The sequence below is a fragment of the Tauraco erythrolophus genome, chromosome 17, assembly GCF_009769465.1.
Source record: "Tauraco erythrolophus isolate bTauEry1 chromosome 17, bTauEry1.pri, whole genome shotgun sequence".
In the NCBI taxonomy this organism is placed as follows: Eukaryota; Metazoa; Chordata; class Aves; order Musophagiformes; family Musophagidae; genus Tauraco; species Tauraco erythrolophus.
In genome coordinates, this window is record NC_141481.1 from 3,881,272 (window position 1) to 3,899,954 (window position 18,683).

An 18,683-nucleotide genomic window follows, 5' to 3' on the forward strand; every position below is an offset into this window, starting at 1 on the left:
GGCGGGCGGGCCGCCGCTCCGGCAGTGGCCCCCCAGCCACCCGCCCAGGCCGGGCGGACCGGTGACCGCGCGCTGGCGCAAACCACCGGCGCTGAGCGATCCGCTCCCGCCCGCCGCCGGGTACCGCCCCAGGAGGAAGATGGCGGCCGCCCCGCCACCGCCTGCGGCCCTCACGTGGGTGCTCACGTGCGGCGGGGCGGGCGGGGCGGTTTCCGGAAGCGCCGCGGTAGCGGGTGGTGCCGAGCCGGGCCCAGCGCCGGGCGGGCTGGTGCGGAATGGAGGTGATCAGAAGCAGTGAGTGACCAGCCGTCCTGCGCCTCGGGCCCGCGGCGCGCTTCGCGGCTGCCGCAGGAGCCTGCGAGCCGGAGGCGCGGACGACGCCCCGGTGTTCCGGCTTCCCTTCCACAGGCTGGCGGCGGGGTCCGGCCTCCGCCTCTCCTTCAGGAGCGAAGGGGTCCCCGCTCCTCCCCGCGCCCCCGGGGGACAGCCCTGAGGGGGGAGGTGTGGCGGGCGGGCCTCCGCCCGCGCCCCGAGGCCGAGGGTGGGGCGGGCGGGCCCGGGGTGGCAGGCCCCACCGGCCCCGGGCCCCAGCGGCCCCGCGCTCGCTGCCCGCATGAGGGGCGGCGGGCTGCAGTGCGAAGCCGTTAGTGGTCTCAGGTGTGTTCTGCTCCTTTACCCGTAGATTTTAAGGATAACCTAAACAAAGTTTACGAAGCCATTGAGGAGTCGGACTTCCTGGCCATCGATGGGGAGTTTTCAGGTACAGTTGCGCCTGTTTTGTCGTTGTGAGCTGTTGGCAGCACCTGTGTGGGGTCCCCGGTGCCCGAGTTCGCTCGTGTGGTTTGTCTCGGTGTTGACTTGAAAAAGCTGAAGCTAAGGCTGCTTCAGAATTGTTAAACCAGTTACTGTACGTGCAACGGCAAGGTTTGGTCAAGGAGAGATACATGTCATGCTCGTGCTGTTTCGAATTCCTCCCTGCAGTAATCTTTTAATATATTATTAGATTTTCAGCTGCAGCCCTGGAAAAAAAAAAAAAGTGAAGATTTTATACGTGTCATGAAAGCAAGAGATTGGGATAAATAAGGGAGGCCTTGCAAGTGTTTTGGATAGGGAAAGACAGCAGTAAGAACTCTTATGTTTGTAAAACCCAGAGGATCTGGGCATCAGAGAGATGCCTTAATAAATGCTTTAGCTTTGAGATAGGGTTGAGTCAACCATGGAACATAAATGTAATCAAGATTAGGTTTTATTAGATGTGATACTTATGGAACTACAGTGAATTTTATGTTTTGTTTAGGGTGACTAAGTCATTCAGTAAATCTATAGACAGCATTCTTCCAGTTTTTAGTTTGACTTTGATCCTTAATTGTTCTGTAATTACCCATTAAGGTTAATTACCATCTACATTGTTTTACTGTTCAATGTTTTCATGTTACTGTCCAATAGGAATCAGAGCTTTTGCAACAGAGCTTTACTGCTAGAACACTACTGTTGAACTGAGTGGCTTTTATGCTAAAATGCATACTTTTAAGCAGTAGAAAATATTTCTCAACTGAAACAATCTTAACATGTACTTTAAGTGAAAATGTTTTTCTTAAATTCCCAGCTGTTGCATTTCTTTGCTGCGGCTAATTTTGAAAAGCTTACCCAAAGCAAAATATGTTCTACTTTTTCAGGGATCAGTGATGGGCCTTCTGTTAGTACATTAACCAATGGCTTTGACACTCCAGAAGAAAGGTACCAGAAACTTAAAAAGGTAAAGTGTTTACCTTGACTAAAATGAAAATGCTGAACAAAGACTAGAACTTACTTCAGAATAGAGATAAATTAGGAAAATATGACAGACGCCTGTAGGATTGAGTTACATAGAGCAGACAGGCATTGCTTGTTTCATTGCCTCTACTAACACAAGAATTGGAGACTGTTGCATTAAACTTGCAGAAGTCATGGTCAGAACAGACAGATAGACATGATTCCTTATGCAAGAATTAGTAGATGTGTAGAGCTTGTTAAAGGATGCTGAGAGTGCTAAAGTTTGTCAGTTCAAAGGGGGACTGGGTAGCAGAAATTCAGTGACAGAGAAGCTACATCAGGACAAGAGTCCTTCTCAAACTACCTCCCCTGCCAGCGTGTCCTTAACAAAACTCAAATGCCAACTGCCACCACCACCTCGGCCCCTCTGCAGCACAAAAAAAAAAAAAAGTAAGTTGCTGGAGGGTGTTGAAAGAGTCTTGAAAAATAGCCAGATGACCACAGGAGACAACATATGGTGTTGTGAGGGTCAAAACTGTGGTGTTTTTGGCTGTGGGTTTGGTGTTTGGTTTTGTTTTGTTTTTTTTTTTTTCCATAAGAGAAAGGAATCAGAAAAGAGAAATACTAAACATCTCAGCACATGCTGTTTCCTGAAGTGTCCAAGGGATCAATAAATGCTGTTTACTAATATTCTGTTAAGAGACATTGCAGGATGAGAGAATTACTGATTACTGCTCTTACTGAGAAACTAGGACAACACATGGCAAAAACTGGGGAGGAGGCTATAGCTTAAAAAAAAAAAAAAACAAACCAAAACAAAAAAAGCAAAAAAACCCAACCAAACCCCAAAACTCCAAATGCTAAAGGAGACAACAAAAGTAGATGCTCTCTGAAGAGCACCCAAGAAGCTAGAGCATGCCCTATTCTGTTGACCTGGATGAATATGAGCCTTGGAGAGCTTCAGAGTAGCTGATGATTCAGGCTCTGCAGGCACAGTCAGTCTCTGTTGCTCGTTGTAAGAGGTCTGGTGTATCAGAACCCAGCCCTAAATTCTCTGGTGTCACCTTCTTAAAACTTAATTTTTACCAGCTAATAAATTAACTTTATTACTGATATTTTTGGTCTTTTTACTCAAAAATAAGAAAAAAGGACTAACTCTGTGTCCCCTGTTGCCACCCATTTTTTTTCCCCTGTGATAGAATTGAATAATCCTGTGTGTTCTTTATGTTTTAAAACGGGTATTTGGCTCTCGGGAGGAATGAGTCTTTCAATGAGACCACAACGCTTGTTTATTTTCTCGTGCACTTGCAGTGATGTTAAAAACCTTTCTAATATTGATCCAACAATTGTGAAATACTAGAGGAAGTGATGATAAAGTGCCTGGTGACTGTGCTAGTACTTCTGTCGTGTTCTGCACTGTTGGCCGCATGGATTTGAAGAATATTAAATGTATTATTACGTGCATTTGAAAACTATATGCAGCCAGTGTCCCTCAGAGCCTGCTCCCAGGCTATGTGGAATGTAAATGACTGTTGAGGAGACTGACAGCTGCTTTACATGCAGCATCTCTTGTGTGCAAGCAACAGGTGGAGAGAGATGAGACTTCACTCGGCTCTTGTCTGTGCAGGGAATGGAAGTGCATGCTACAAATCGTCTTTGGGCAATAGTAAGATGACTAAATGGGGATGAAAACTAGTTGAAAAGCTCTAATATATGTTTACTTCAAAATTACCAACAGAACAAATGGTTAAGAAGATTTAGATTTGCTCAATTTTGAAATTGGGAGAAATCAGATTTATTGTGGATGCACCCCAGTTACCTTTAAATGTGTACGATTTTTATTCTCATGCAAAGTTTTCCTTTTCTTTTCAGCATTCCATGGATTTTTTGCTCTTTCAGTTTGGCCTTTGCACTTTTAAATATGATCACACAGAAGAAAAGTATGTTGTTCTCTTATTCCTTGTTTTCTTAATTGAGGAATTTATGAAGTAATGTTGGTAAGCTCTATTGAATAAGCAACTCATCTTTTTCACAGGTATATAATGAAGTCATTTAATTTCTATATTTTTCCAAAACCCTTTAACAGAAGTTCACCAGATGTCAAGTTTGTCTGTCAGGTTAGTAGAAAACCAAGTTTGAATTCATTTGATTAAGGTCCACCTGCAGCAAACTTCTAAAAAATATTTCCAGGATAACTCTACATCATTGTAGAGGGAGAAGTGGTTGGTTCTTTTAACAGCTTAAAAGGCAGATAAACATAAGTTTCTAGGGTTTGTTTTTTTTTTTTTTTTCTTATAGAAGAAATAAGCATCATTTAAGACCAATCTCTGAAAATGAGCTTTAAGGGAATATCTTTGACTTCAGTTTTCAAATCTTGTTACACATGACATACTATAGTTTCTGGAATTGGAGATAACATTCCAAACCTGGCAAGATAATTCTATATTTTTTGTTTTGTTCCTTTCTTGTCTGATTTCCTACTCCCTTGCTTTTTCTGTTTGATCCTTTATTCCCTTCTGCTTATCTCACTTTGATTGCTTCCTCAGCTATTGCCAGCATTTTTCTGGTCTCATCTATTTGTTCTCATTAACCACATTTTGCTTTCTTTAGTTTCCTCTCTTTATATAGCTTCTTTCATCTTTATCTCTTTTGTGTATTTATTGTTCTTGTACCTTATAGAAGTTGAAAAGAAGTTAACAAAAGTAGCATAGCCTAAACTCACTGTGGCTTCTTTAGGGTCACAAACTTGGTTGCGCTTGACTTTAGATTCAGTATAATTTTTTAAAAAGTTAAAAATGACTGAATTGATCTTTTTATGCCACATATACTCTTGCCAACTGTAAAGCTATTTTCTTTTATTGCAGAGTTCGAGTATAGATTTTTTAGCAAACCAAGGATTTGATTTTAATAAAGTTTTTCGCAATGGTGAGTATTTTTAGGTTTTTTCTTTCTTTCAGTGTCTGCAAAATTTATGATGACCTCTTTCTTCATTTTCTGCAAAAAGAAAAATAGCAGCCATTCATGATACTTTCTTAACACATCGTGTAGTTCTTAGAATTATTCTTCTCTGATCTACAGTTTTGCTTATAGTTGCTCCCTTCCCAAAAATTCATTGTATAGAGTCCACAGAATAGAATTCCTGTTTAGATAAGTGCTTGGTTCTTTATTTTTGTTTGGTGGCTAAACATAAATAGATAAAAATAACAAGTTAGTAGCAGTGTAATGGATCAGACTGCTGCTGCAGTCTATTATTGAAGCGAAGCAGATAGCAAGGAAGAGGAGTGCTAAACACTTTTGTGATCTACAGCTCTGCAGTCCTCAGACTCATACTTGGGCAGATGAGGCATATAGCTCTGAACAGTCCAATGGTGTCAGCTAGTCTGGCGTGTGGTAGAAGGAAGCCTGTATACACACAGATAAAAACGGGGTCTAGAAATGAGAGGGGAGGATGTGTTGAGCCTTCAGGGGTGTAACACTGGCAAATGCTTGGTTAGTAATAAGTCTTGGCTAAATCGTACATCCCGAATTTGCCTCTAATTATCATGAACTTTTAAATGTTTTGATTTTTTTCTTTTTTGGTAGGAATTCCATATTTAAATCAGGAAGAAGAAAGACAGCTAAGGGAACAGTATGACGAAAAACGTTCTCAGTCCAATGGTGCAGGATCTCTGTCATACATTTCTCCTAATGCCACAAAGTGTCCTGTAACAGTTCCTGAAGATCAGAAAAAATTCATTGAGAAAGTAGTGTAAGTAAAATTTTTTTGATATGCTCTGATATTGTTGAAACTAAAACATGAACAATAATGACATGTTCGTAAGTTGAAGCTATTTTTATTAGTTCAGTAGTTGTGAAATAATTATGAAGTAACTTTCTGTTATGAAGTGTTTTCTTGTCTTTTCTTCATAACTTTCTGTTATGATGTTTTCTTGTCTTTTGGGGAGAGCTGTAAACATCGTATAAAGAAAATGGTAGATATAGAAGCAAATAATCTGTTTTTTCCAGGGAACAGATAGAAGACTTATTAAAGAATGAAGAACGTGAAAGTTTGGAACTGGAGCCGTGTACAGGGTCAGTTTCTGAAGTTACACGTGTTCTAAAAAAGTTATTTATCTTGGCCATGTAGAATTAGGGGAGTGTCAAGGAAGAAGAGCTTTACTTAGGTTAGCTGTAGGAAAATCTACGCTTGACTAATCTCTGAAGGTTGAGAAAATGTGGTAATTTGTACGGATGTCGTGCTCTGCTTTGTGAGCCATAACTTCTGCGTGTAGTGACAATATATATAAATACAGCCAAGAAGTGTCTTGCATATATCAGCCTCCTTAAGCTGTTGCTGAAGCGCTCCATAAGCCTCGGATATGCATTTTATAAACAAATTTCTCAAACCTATTGAGCTGTCAGCTGACACTGTGTATTGAAACTTTTAGTGGGTCTCCCTCCCAAAGTGTCTTTAGCTTTGAGGTCCAAATGTTTAGAGAGTACAGTTATTTAAAAAATAATAATTAAAAAAAAAAAGAAATACTAGAATATTGTGAAGCTGCGGGTAAGCTAACATCACTGCATCTATAGTCAGTAATCATGACTACAGAATATTTGATTATGAGAAGGTGTGTGGATCGCTGTACAAATTGGTGTAAGTGCCTTTACAACTCGGCAGCTGAACATCAGAATTCAGTAACGTTCTTCTAAGCCTATAGGTTCTGGTAGCATTGACTTATGCTTAAAAAATCCTTCTACAAGTGAACATGGAACTGGCTTTAACTGAACGTTATTACTTTGAAACACTTATGTAAGAGGATTATTAGTAACATGACTGTCTTTTGATTTTAGATTTCAGAGGAAATTAATTTATCAGACCTTGAGCTGGAAGTAAGTTACTGGTAATACTGCCTTACTGTATGTTTTTAGTATTTCTGATAAGAAATCTGGGTAAGATCTGATGTACTTAGCCTCAGGTGATTAATTTAGACTTTTTTATCCTTTAAGAGAAGCCTTTTATAATCTTCTGAAGATAAATTGCCTTAAACTGGTTTGTGATGATTCATTTGAACATTTTAAAGCTTAGTGTTTATTTTATCATTCCTATCTAAAATCTATGAATAGAACAGCACAACCTAGAATTATGTAGTGAATGTGACTTGGCAGGTTTGTAATGAACAGAAAGTGCACGTGCTTATACAGATTGTGGGCTTTACTTGAAAAGCTACTAGTTCTGTAGTAGGTACTGGTATGTTTATAGTTTTCTGTTAGATGCTGAGCATTTCTGATGACTTAAAAAACTAATTCTAGTAGTAGTTCTCTTCTTTCTTGGCTTACTTTATCCCTCATCTTTGTGCAAGTATGTCCTTTAAGGCCTTAGGAGAAACCGCAAGGCTGTAGAGATGAGATTTTCATTGTTCTGACCACACTAATAAAACGTGAAAAATACAGTGGAAATCTTTTTGTACATTTAGTTAATTCAGTGTTGCAACAATATCTGACACCCTGTTACACTGGAGGTGGATAAAATAAAGCTCTCTGTAAGATGGAATCTGAAGAAGTGAGCTTGAGAACTAATAGGGAAAAAAAGAGAGGTATTTTCAAGAATTTTTATTTGTGGATTTTTTAATATATTGCTGGAATATCTGTAGCTTCCAGTAGCACATAGTGTTATGTTTGTCTGAGACTTATTCTTGCATTTTTCTCTCAGTGGATGGAAGAGGGTGTTCGTGAATTGTGTTTGTTTTTAACGTTCAGCTGTGTTGCTGTATGTGCATACAGCTGTGTACACTGTGTGTGTACGTTGGTGAGAGAAAGCGAAGTTGTGAAGTTAGCATGGAGATAATTAAAGCAGAAAACAGTGAGGTGGTTGATTGCCCTTGTGTCCTGAACTCTTCACAGGTCTTTTTCTCTGTTGAAGTGTTCTGTTGTGCAGCAGTGTTTTGATGCATCCAAGGTCTGTGACAGGAAACAGCTTTCAAGTGAGGCGTAGGTTCAGAATCGCGTGAAGTCAGGACGGAAAGGACACAATAGTACTCATAGTATGTGTTCTCTAGTACTAGTTTGAGGAGTAGCCAGAGGACAAAGGAAACATGCTGGTTCTGTGGTGGTTACATATTGTGGTTAGTTTATTGTAATGGGAAGATCAGAGAGATATCTACTTGTTAAGCAGTGAAAGACAATATTCTTTGACCTTGCTATTGGTTGGATGCACTGTATGGTAGTACTTGGGTAATCAAATGTGATTGCAGCAGAGTGATGCAACGCTGTAGCAGACGTAACAACATTTGTGTTTATGTTTCCTATTAGAGCTTGCTGTCAGCAGGAAGTTCAGGGTTGTTTATAAATCCTAGAATAAGTGACATAATAAAGGCATGCAGTCACCAAAGCAGCTGTCTTGTGGCTGCAAGTAAATGAGAGCTTTTTCACCAGTGTTTTAGTTTTTGAAAACAGAGATTCTAGGTTGTGATAAAATATTTAGGTGATGTTTACTTAATATTACTGACATAAGAAGTTATGGGTTCCACAGCAATAGGATGGAAATTGCATAATAAAATACATTTTAATGCTAGTTACTGTTAGATGACATAAGGAGGCCGATTTAACTAGCCTATTGCTACAAGTTTTCCATTATTTTAGTTTTAAAAGGAACTTCTAGTAGTTCTTTTGCACTTGAGATTTACAGTAGTAATGAATAATGAAATTACCTAATCGCTATTGCAGCTTCAATATGCTAAATGTCAAATTAATAATTACTTACATTTATTGTTTGTTTGTTTTGTTGTAGGTATCCAAAAGGTATCCATGTTGAAACTCTGGAGTCAGATAAGGTAACTAGGCATGTTACTGCCTGTAATGTTTGTTCTGTTTAAAGGAAATTGTATTTTTCAATTTTACCAACTCTCCTCGCTATTAGATCTAACTTAAGCTTTGTTATGCAAAATGCAAAACATTTTAAAGGGAATATAATGAACTAGTTTCTAAACATTGAATCTGACCAACATATGAAGTGTAAGTGTGTATTTGTGTGGCTTAATATTTTTTTTTTTAAAGGATACTAAAGAGTATTTTAAAATAATATAGTGGATCTGACGTTCAATATTGGTGAAAAATAAGTCTATTGGTGAACGGTAGAGATCTTAGAGAAGAATAGTGGCATCACATGCTGTATCCTCACTTCCTAGCACAAATCTCTGCTGCAAAATATATTTGAAATCCATTACTTACAAGGAAATGCTGATAACCTTTCCTCAGAAGTAAAAAATGGATTTAGTACAAGTTGGGTTTAGTGCATGAATCTATTATAGCTTTCTAAAGTAGGCTTTTGGGAGCAGGTGATAAAGTGGTGCTTACAATAGAAACAAGTCATGTTGCCAAGTAACGGCTGCTGAGGTATGACTTAATTTTCTTTACAATGTGAATTTACAGAAACCTGTAGTTTAATGTTTCTTATGTTTCTTAAATACGAACTTCTCGGTGTCATGCCTCAAACTATACCTTTTTGATTTTAGAAGGAGAGATATATTGTTGTTAGTAAGGTAAATGAAGAAGAAAGAAAAAGAAGAGAACAGCAGAAACAAGCTAAAGAACAGGTAATTAAGCTCCATTTAATTTGTTACGTGAAAGAAGGAGGGGGAGAATCTATGACTTCAATCAGCTATGCAAAATTGTGTGATAGGGTTTGGTAGTATTTCCCTTCTGTTTGGCTGCGACTGTTACCTGAAATTGATCCTCTAAATTCTACCAGGTAACTTAGGCTTTGCAATAGAGCAAGAAAAGTTGCAAGACATGCTACAAAATTTTCAAGAAGGGATAATTGTAGAATACTTAACTGATATTCTGGAGCATTGAATTCCTCCTTATATGAATCTATCAGAGAAGCATGGTCTAGTAAGAGGAAACATCAGTTGATTGCATTTATTAGTGCTGTATAACAGTTATTGCAAAAGGTTTTGCAGAAATTCTAGGCAAGTCTTGGCACTGTTTGGATTCACAATCTGTCCTTGGAGTAGTACTCTGTTACAAAACTTGCATGCTCTTAGTTGTCTGAGTTAAAACATCCGGTACAATTAACATGTCATCTGACTTTTCTTGATAGAAACATGCTGCACTTGACTACTGTAGTGACAAGTTAACTGGAACATCATGTCTGGTGTATTCAGATACTCTCATCATTGTTTATGGGACTTGATGTTTTTGCTTACTGAGTCTGTTGGAAGTTTCAAGAAGTCGTAAGACTTGAATTGTGGGAATTCTTGATCACACTATTGTGATTTGTGCTTACGTGTTTCAAGATAAAGTCAACTTAAGTGCAGCAAATAATATTTGCATGCAGAATGCCTCTTAAGAGGGAAAGAGATATCTAACAGAGACCTCAACTAAGGTGACGTCTCTCTTTTTCTGAAAGGCAAGTTAGGGACAATTTACCACTATAGTACATTTTTCTGAAGGAGTCCTTATAGTGTATTACTCACTCTGACTAGTGGCATTGAGAGCTGAACTAAAATAACAGTGAATGTTTTTATTAAATTTCACTTCTGGTTGAAAAAAGATAAATAATGCAAGGCAGAAATTACTTTTCTAGGCCTCAAAAAGAAAAATCGATTACAAAAAATTCTTTAAGTGAAACTAGAATAGATATTATAGTCAGATCCCCCCAAAACAATGTGAGTAATTTTAAAATGTGTAACTCACATTATATAATATTATATTTGTATCATATTGTAGTTTTATAATATTTCTTCTTATTTTTGTTTATATAAATCTTGAAGAAGGTTTCTCCCCCATTCTCAATGTTAGCATAAAAATACAATCCGATATAACAGAAATAACAATCAGGATTCAACCCGTGGCATCTTATAACAATGTATGTGAAAAATATGGCTGAATTTATGTAACTTAATTTTAATATTTTCTTGAGATGTTTGCAGTCTAATAGCCGTTGAGCACTATTGAAGATACTGTATTGACAATGAACTAACTGCAGCTGTATTGGTCTGGTTGGGATGAAGTTCACTTTCTTCGTAGCAGCGTAGCAGCCCATACGTTACCGTGCTTTGCATTTCTGGCTAAAGCAGTGTTGATACCATGCAAGTGTTTTGGCTACTGCTGAACAGTGCTTGCAGTGCCAAGGCTTTCTCCCTCTCTCTCTCTCACCCTCCCCCAAAAGCAAGTAGGCTGGGGGGTGCCCAGGAGGTTGGGAGGGCATGTTCACGGTTACGGTGTTCATCTTCTCAATCAGCCTTTAAGCACGCTGCAGCCCTGCTTTGCAGGAAGTGGCTGAACATCTGCCTGCTGATGGGAAGTGGTGAACTAATTCCTCTTTTTGCTTTGCTTGTGCATGCAGCTTTTACTTTTCTTACTGAACTGCCATTATATTGATTCATGAATCTTTTCACCTTCCTTTAATTGTTTTTTTTTCTCCTCTCTTCCCTATCTCCCAGGAAAGGGGAATGAGCAAAAGGCAGAGTGGGTGTTTGACTTCTGGCCAGGGTCAACCCACCACAATAGCTTGTGACGTATCCTACTTTACAGTAAACTAGAGCTACATATAAAACTGGAATTCTGTCAGCAGCATCCTGCTTTGGCCTCGTGTATCTACCAAATATTGACATTTTCTCTGTGGTCTGTTCTCGGTTATGACTGAGAAAGGGTTTGAGCCAAACTGATGTGGCTATCAGTTTGCAGGTACAGTTTTGACAATATTCATATTTATATTTCACTAATGTCAGAATCTTTGCTTACAGGAAGAATTGAATGATGCTGTAGGATTTTCCAGAGTCATTCATGCCATTGCTAATTCTGTAAGTTAACATGATTTTTAATGTACCTTTGGTTGTAAGAAAAAAATTTAATTAATTCAAAGAAAGAGTTCTTTTGCTGTTAGATTTTGGAAGATAAGATGAAATACAAGTTAAAGTGGCTTCCCCATGAACTAATGACATGAACAACCTCGTTATCTGTAAAAGTCAACAATACTAATTTCTTAGGGCTTTTAACAAGATTCTCTTAAGTAACTAAGCTTTGAGGGCTTTTTTCCTCTGTCCTGAAAAAATTGTTGGTTTTTAGGTTTTGTTTTTTTCCTGCCAGTTAAAGTCTTAATCAGACAAGGTCATCTGGTTCTGTTCTACTTACATAGTTGAAATAGGCAATAGTTTCACATCTGTCCCCTTCAGCCCAATTATTTTCCTTTAGTTGTTAGAGCCTGCTGTGTAGGAGAAAAAAACAGATATGCATATTGTTTTCTCTAGCAAATGGAGGATGCAAGGAAGCAGAAAACGTTGCCATGTCAAATGAATCAAAGTTAACGTTCAAAAAACTTCTTGTACATTTTTAAAGAAGAAACTTGCTTGTACAATATCTGGCATGAAAGATTTCTGCACTGTGAGAAGCCGTATCATGTCCCTAATACCTGTCATGTATTACAACTGTAAAGAATATATTGTGAGTTGTTGTACAAGTTGTAAACTAAAAGGTGGTGGACTGAGAAATCACTTGACTTCAGTCTTAAATAGATTACATTTGGAAATCAAGTTGTAAGTAGCTGTTCTATTGCATCTTCTCAACATTTCAAGCTGCTGCTGAAGGCTGTGATAAGTGGTTGGGAGTAGAGGAAAAAGGAATGGCTGCTCTGAGGCAATGGAGGTGTCTTGTGGGGCAGCCAGAGAGCAGATGGGGAGATTTGATTTGTGTTTGTTCCTAGCTGCCCTCAGCTAGCATCTGGGATGGGTGCTTTTTGCTTACTGCCCTTACCACGGCCATGATTGGAAGTGTGAGTAACATTTAATGTTCTTTTCACAGGGCAAGCTTGTAATTGGGCACAATATGCTACTGGATGTTATGCATACCATACACCAGTTCTATTGTCCTCTCCCTGATGTAAGTAATCTTCTGAGTATTCAGATGATGAAATAAATCCCTTAATGTATTTGTCTTTAGTCTTACCTCCAGACTTTTTTGGGAATGACAGCATATGACAGTCTATTAAGAACAACAGAAAAGTATTTTAAAAAGAACACTTGCTACTGCCTTATTTTCTTAAATCTTCATGTAGAAAGCTTAGTTGGATTGAATTCTTTTCCTCTGCATTTTGAAAATGTTCAGATTAAATGTTGGAATTTAATTGTCGTTTCTGCTCATATCTGTTAGTCCTTCAGAAACTGCTTGGTTAATGGCAGGTAAATTTAACTGACTTGTTAAGATACTGGTTTGGAGCTTTAGCATTATTGTGTGGCATTTTTCTCCCTGTAGTTTACAAAGTGGGAATACATGTTTTCTTTTCATAAAGTACAATTAATAGAATGATAACAAATTTTGTAGCAGGATGATGTTCATTGGAGTGAAGAGATGGAATGTCTGAATCATTAGAGGGAGCATCCTTTCACAACTGCAGTAGGACAGTCTAACAGTTCATGACTGCAATAGCCTAACAATTAAGTTAATCTAAGCCAATGTATTGCCATTGAGGACATTGTCTGAAGAAGCCAAAGGTCTCATTGGAAGGATGGCCCATATGATAGTTACGTTATTTGCAGTCCTCGAGGGCTTGTGGATGTTACAGGAAAGACATGATTAATGAGATGGGAGAGAGAAGTTTGGGACCTGTTCGGGTGGTGTTGGCACAGGAGTTGTCAGTTGTGCCTGTAGTTTTGAGAGTTGGAAGATCTAAACCTGTAGGCATTCAACTGTCCACTTGGACTGCTTATATTCTATTGACACTTTAAATGCTGGGAGTATTTAAGTAAAACTGTTAATGCAGCTGGAATTAGAGTCTAGGTTACATAATAGGATAGGGTATTGGAGGTGATAGAACACTTCTCTTATGACAGAATCACAGACAAATCAGAAATAATTAGTTTGTAGTTCTGTGTAACTGCAGGTGGTGTTTATGGTAATGCTGACAAATACATCTCTTAGGAGATGTGAATTCAGTCACTGTCTCTCAATTTTAGAAGCTGATAGGATAATTGTAGCTATTGCTATCTATCGTCCTGAGACTGATAAACAGTTAACTTATTTGGATTTTATCTCCTGGTTTAATGTTAAATTAGGACCTAAGTGAGTTCAAGGAAGTAACATCATGTGTCTTTCCCCGGTAAGTTCTTAGTTGAAACTTTCAACTGTTTTAATATTGGTTTAGCAAGCTGTTGTTTGTCCAACCCCTGTAACCTAGCTGTTACTGGAAATGGAATTAGGAACAAGCTAGATAAATATAGTTTTTAAAGTACTCTGTAGCATCTCTTTTTCAGAAGAGCAGTGCTATTGTTCTATTTCTTGGCAAAAGATGCAGCTTTGCTACCCTCTTGTTTTTGGCATGATGTTTTGAATCTGTGCTACATCGGGATCAAGATTTATTCACTACATATTGTTTTCATCTCTTGCTATTGTTTAGTTGCTGCCCTTTTTCATGCTGAACAAAGCGAAGGAGTGTTTTGGCTGCTCTAAGATCTGAGAGTAATTTTTTAGTAAAGTGAAGCTGATGTTTCCCAGCCAATACACCAAAACATTTTTGAGGATTTGACAAAGTGAATGTTATTCCATTTCAACTTATTTAGTTCTTATTTTGTTCCTAGGCTGTTGGATACTAAACTGATGGCAAGTACACAACCTTTTAAGGTAAATTAATACAATATTATAAAATGATTTGAAGACACAAATTTGCATTAAGTGTGTATTGAAACAAACTTTTTTTTTAAGAGAAAAATGTCTAACAGTGTTTTCCGTGATGTTCCTTTTTTGTAAAGGAAGTTTTTCTTAACCCCTAGATAAGGGGTTAAGAAAAATTACAAAATTTTTAGAATACAAACTTTTTAACTGTTTAACTTAGAAAATTTTTAGAATACAGACTTTTGCTTTTGTACAAGTGATTTTTGTGTTTATTGCAGTTTTAAGGTAACTTAGCAGCTTTGAATTTCAAAATATGTACCTTTTTTGCTACTTAAAACGTGACTAGCCTGGTTTTTTGTCTTTTAAATTAGGACAATACTGTATGTCTCCCCAGGAGGAGGAAAAAAGAAAAAAAAAGAAGTGTTATTCATGAACCAATAGTACCTGAAAGCTGCTTGTATACTCAAGGCTTTAGAATATTGTGAATGGTGACTTAGATTTGTCTAGACCAAGATGCTTGAATATGATCATTACGTTCTATTGTGGCCTGTTGTTCAGTGGATAGTCAGCAGGAGAAAAAAATTACAGGTTTCTCTTAAAACCTCTTGCAGCATGAGTTTTGTTCTTCCAAAGAGGTATTGAGATAAGTGATCGTACTCTCTTGCTTTCCTGTGTGCCTTTGGAATGAATGAATTAAAAAACATTCTGATGAAGCAGCATCTATTTTTCTGCATACCTCTCTGACTTTAGAGCACTGCGTAACAGAAAATCTCATTAAAATGTACTTAGTAGATATTTTCAGCTTTGTCTTGCATACTACTAGGAAGAATAGAGGCTTTTGTATTCTGAAAACTAATCATCCTGCATAAGTCTTATGTTTGATACAGTTGTAATTTTTACAGTAAATGCTTGACTTTTAGGCTGCTGTTATGAAATGGTGCTTCAGGATGCCAATATAATGCATCATTTGAGCTTTTTCATTATACTGAGTTCTTGATAACTTTTCAGACCGCAGACTTGATGATAACTGTAAACAGCTGTCTTGATGTAGGACCAAAGAAAATTTGGTCGTCCAAAATTTCAGACAACTTTAAAATGTGTGAGATTTTTGGTTTCCTCTTGCTATTGATTCTGCACATTTTTCCCATTGTATGGATTGACAAAGTATATTTGATGATTCAAGAAGTTTGGTTTGAAGAAATTAATAATCTACATATCTTTTTTTGTGACATTTTATGTATGCATATATAGATTCAGTAACGTAACTCGGCTGCTGAAGTGTAGGAGCAGCTTTCTGATTGTCAGGCCTCTTTCACTGTCTTTGTATTACTTTAAATCAGCAATATTTACACTTCCAAAACTATTCCAGAATGTCCAGTCAGCAAGCACACTTCAGTACTCGCCTCGAATGCCTTCAGCCATTATGATCAATATTTAGGATATATTTAGTATGTTTTGCCCTGCTGTTTGTGCTGCCTTTTCCCCTGCCACGTGTACCATGCATGGAACCATATTCAAATAGAAATATTACTTTGGCATAATTCATCATCAAGAATTCTGAGAAGTATTAATAAATCCTTGTGTTTCATTGTGTTGTAGGTGAGGCAAGTTAACTTTTTAGAACTTGTTTTGACAGACTTCATTAGTTTGAAATGAGGCTCTGTCTAAATCCTTAGGGAACACAAGGTGGCAGCAGTCTATTTGAGTTCAGTTTCCAGAGAAATGTGCTTGGCATTGACAGTTAATGGTGTCTTTTCTTGCAGGAGATCATTAATAACACATCCCTTGCAGAACTGGAAAAGCGTTTAAAAGAGGTTCCATTCAGCCCTCCTAAAGTTGGTAAGGATATATCAAAATGGTCTTGCTTCTGAAATGTTTTCCTCTTTCAGCAGAAAGAAAGCATTTTGATTATTTTTGTTCCTGTAAATTCCTCTATTAATACTTAGTGTTTTGATGAGAGAGACTTTAAACGCAGGCAACATATACGTTGAGTGCAGTTGTACTTGAACTGTTAATGGAAGTCAGTAGGAATCCTTCTACTTTATTTCAGGTAGTAGAAAAATGGATGTATTCAGCATTTTCATCATCTTCTAATGATGGCATTTTGGTTTTTAGATTGGTTTTTGAAGAGTAACTTGAAATTGTTTTAAAACTGTTTCATTTGGTTATTCTTGTTCTTCAGATCAAAGCCAGAGCACTCTAATAAGCACTTGGACAAACAAAACCAAGAAAACTCGCACAGTAGTGACTAGTCATATGTGTTCTAGAAATTAGTTGAGTTCCTCTAGAGCTCTCTTTGCGTTGAGGTGGACAAAAGGATATTTAAAAGGCAAACTAATCTCAAGGTTCTGGAATTTTTCTTAAGCTGCTGATTTAGAGAAGGGAGTTTGATACTGAACAGTAGAGTATGTTGAAAGGGAATGTCTCAGTGCTTAATCAAAACCAAGATGAGTTACACTTTTTTATATTGCTGAATGTGCAGAGCAGATGTACTTAAGCTGTAGTAGCAGGAGAGATAAGAAGATGGTTAATCTACAATCTTGTTGGACAATGAGCAGGAGCTGTTGGTGCCTAGACCTAAGTAGTACCATGCTTATGGAGTGTACAGTAGTTGCATGCGGGCCTTGTAGTGGCATACCCTTTGTAACTACTTCTCAGGATGTAAAATAATTTGGAAGTTGTCAGGTACTATTTTTTGCTGATGTAATATAAAATAATAACTTTACCAATTTTTTTTTTCCTTGAGCAAAATATGACCATGACAGTTAACTGACTCAGAAGTGTTAATATTTAATCAGAAATGATTAATGTGGTTTTGCCAAAGCAAAGCGTGTTTAAAAATACTAGAATACTTTTATTAGCGATTCATTTATGTTTTCTTTTGGATATATATCTATTAAACCAAAAATTAGGTTAAGCACTAAGAAATGTCCTTTTCAGCTCAGCCAATATAGCTGAATCTCAAACAACTTTATTCTTTAAATAAATATTACAAGGGTTCATCTGGAAAAAGGCCTGATGTTTTGCTACTCTAATTTTACATATAAAATTTGGATTCGAGTTTCTTCTTACAAAATACAAGTAGTATATATGCTTACATATTTCCATTATATCAGTTACGCTACTATTTCTTTATCACTGTTTTAAATCCTGGGTATGTTTTGTCGTTGTTTTACCTTCTTTTGCTGGGTTGAATGCAATAAATTAAATGGAATTATAGAGTTCACTTTTCAATCTGTACCTTAATGTAAGAGTCATGACTTTGGCTTTTTAAACAGTTAATTTTGTTCTTCCAGTCCTATTCTCAGTATAACTTCTAGAGGAAAATGAGACAGATTTCTAGAGGTTGAGAAGCTAGCTACAGAGGGAAATAACTTTCATGTTGGGAATGGGAAAAATTTAAATGATAAAGAAGAAAGTGTGATGTGTACATATTTCTCTCTTACTGAGACTTGGGCGCTTTCGGATACTTCTCTTTAGAGAAGTGCCTATTAAGGTTTCCACTTTCAGACGTGATTCAAGGGATACTTCTCAAGGTCTTCACCAAAGCACCAAGCATGATGTCAATAAAGTTCTCAATAAAGACATCCTTTAATCTCTTAGTTCTATCTTCATAATTTCAGTACCTTGAAAAATCTGACCATAGGCCAATCGGATGGTTAGCAAACAGGTTAAAAGTCGAGTGTTCAATTAGCCTGAATGTCTGTTCTTTTAAATGCAAGACAGTTGGGGGAAAAAAATGTGCTGTGAGAGGAATCCTGCTGTCACTGTGTTAGAATTAATACTCCATTTTGGCTAAGTAGCTCTGTGGATTAATAGCTTTTTAATAGGAAGGAGCTTCTATCCTGGGAGACTGTTCTTATTTAAAAATACAAAACAAAAATGTACTTTTTTCAGAACTTTGGAAATTTCAGAACTTCTGAATTTTCGGAAATTCTGAAAATCATATAGTTACCCAGATGATGTTATGCTCTGACAAACTAAGTGTGTGGGTAATCATGCAGGGCTGCCTTTAACTTCTGTGATAACATGTTTACAATTTATTTTTTCTCGTCAGAAAGTGCAGAAGGGTTTCCAAGTTATGATACAGCTTCCGAACAACTTCACGAAGCAGGATATGATGCTTACATTACTGGACTGTGCTTCATCTCCATGGCTAATTTCCTAGGTATCTAGGTAGTCTTTTTCAAACCTTCTCCTTAGTGCTGTCTATAGCTGCTTATTACATGGTGAATTTCTTCTTCATTCGTCAGGTTCATTCCTCAGTCCTCCGAAAAACCACGTGTCTGCTCGATCAAAACTCATTGAACCTTTTTTTAACAAGTAAGTAGTTGTTGTGTTAAAAG

The 18,683-nt window shown here is 37.6% G+C and overlaps 1 protein-coding gene across 4 annotated transcripts in view; it reads left to right on the forward strand.

The window, feature by feature from the left end:
• Nucleotides 1-250: 250 nt before the first annotated feature.
• PARN (poly(A)-specific ribonuclease) overlaps nt 251-18,683 on the forward strand; it is a 61,733-nt gene continuing 43,300 nt past the window's right edge. Inside the window, exons 1-18 of one of the 4 annotated variants that reach the window (XM_086622095.1) lie at nt 251-294; nt 683-760; nt 1,677-1,756; nt 3,625-3,692; nt 3,788-3,869; nt 4,617-4,677; nt 5,335-5,500; nt 5,758-5,823; nt 6,583-6,621; nt 8,519-8,561; nt 9,243-9,323; nt 11,478-11,534; nt 12,532-12,609; nt 13,782-13,825; nt 14,304-14,346; nt 16,101-16,176; nt 18,395-18,505; nt 18,591-18,660. In XM_086622095.1, coding sequence (XP_086478221.1) covers nt 276-294; nt 683-760; nt 1,677-1,756; nt 3,625-3,692; nt 3,788-3,869; nt 4,617-4,677; nt 5,335-5,500; nt 5,758-5,823; nt 6,583-6,621; nt 8,519-8,561; nt 9,243-9,323; nt 11,478-11,534; nt 12,532-12,609; nt 13,782-13,825; nt 14,304-14,346; nt 16,101-16,176; nt 18,395-18,505; nt 18,591-18,660 — 1,262 coding nt within the window. In that variant the 5' untranslated portion in view covers nt 251-275. Of the gene's footprint in view, nt 295-682; nt 761-1,676; nt 1,757-3,624; nt 3,693-3,787; nt 3,870-4,616; nt 4,678-5,334; nt 5,501-5,757; nt 5,824-6,582; nt 6,622-8,518; nt 8,562-9,242; nt 9,324-11,477; nt 11,535-12,531; nt 12,610-13,781; nt 13,826-14,303; nt 14,347-16,100; nt 16,177-18,394; nt 18,506-18,590; nt 18,661-18,683 lie in introns of those variants that run through there. The other 3 variants (XM_086622096.1, XM_086622097.1, XM_086622098.1) reach the window with 3 other exon arrangements.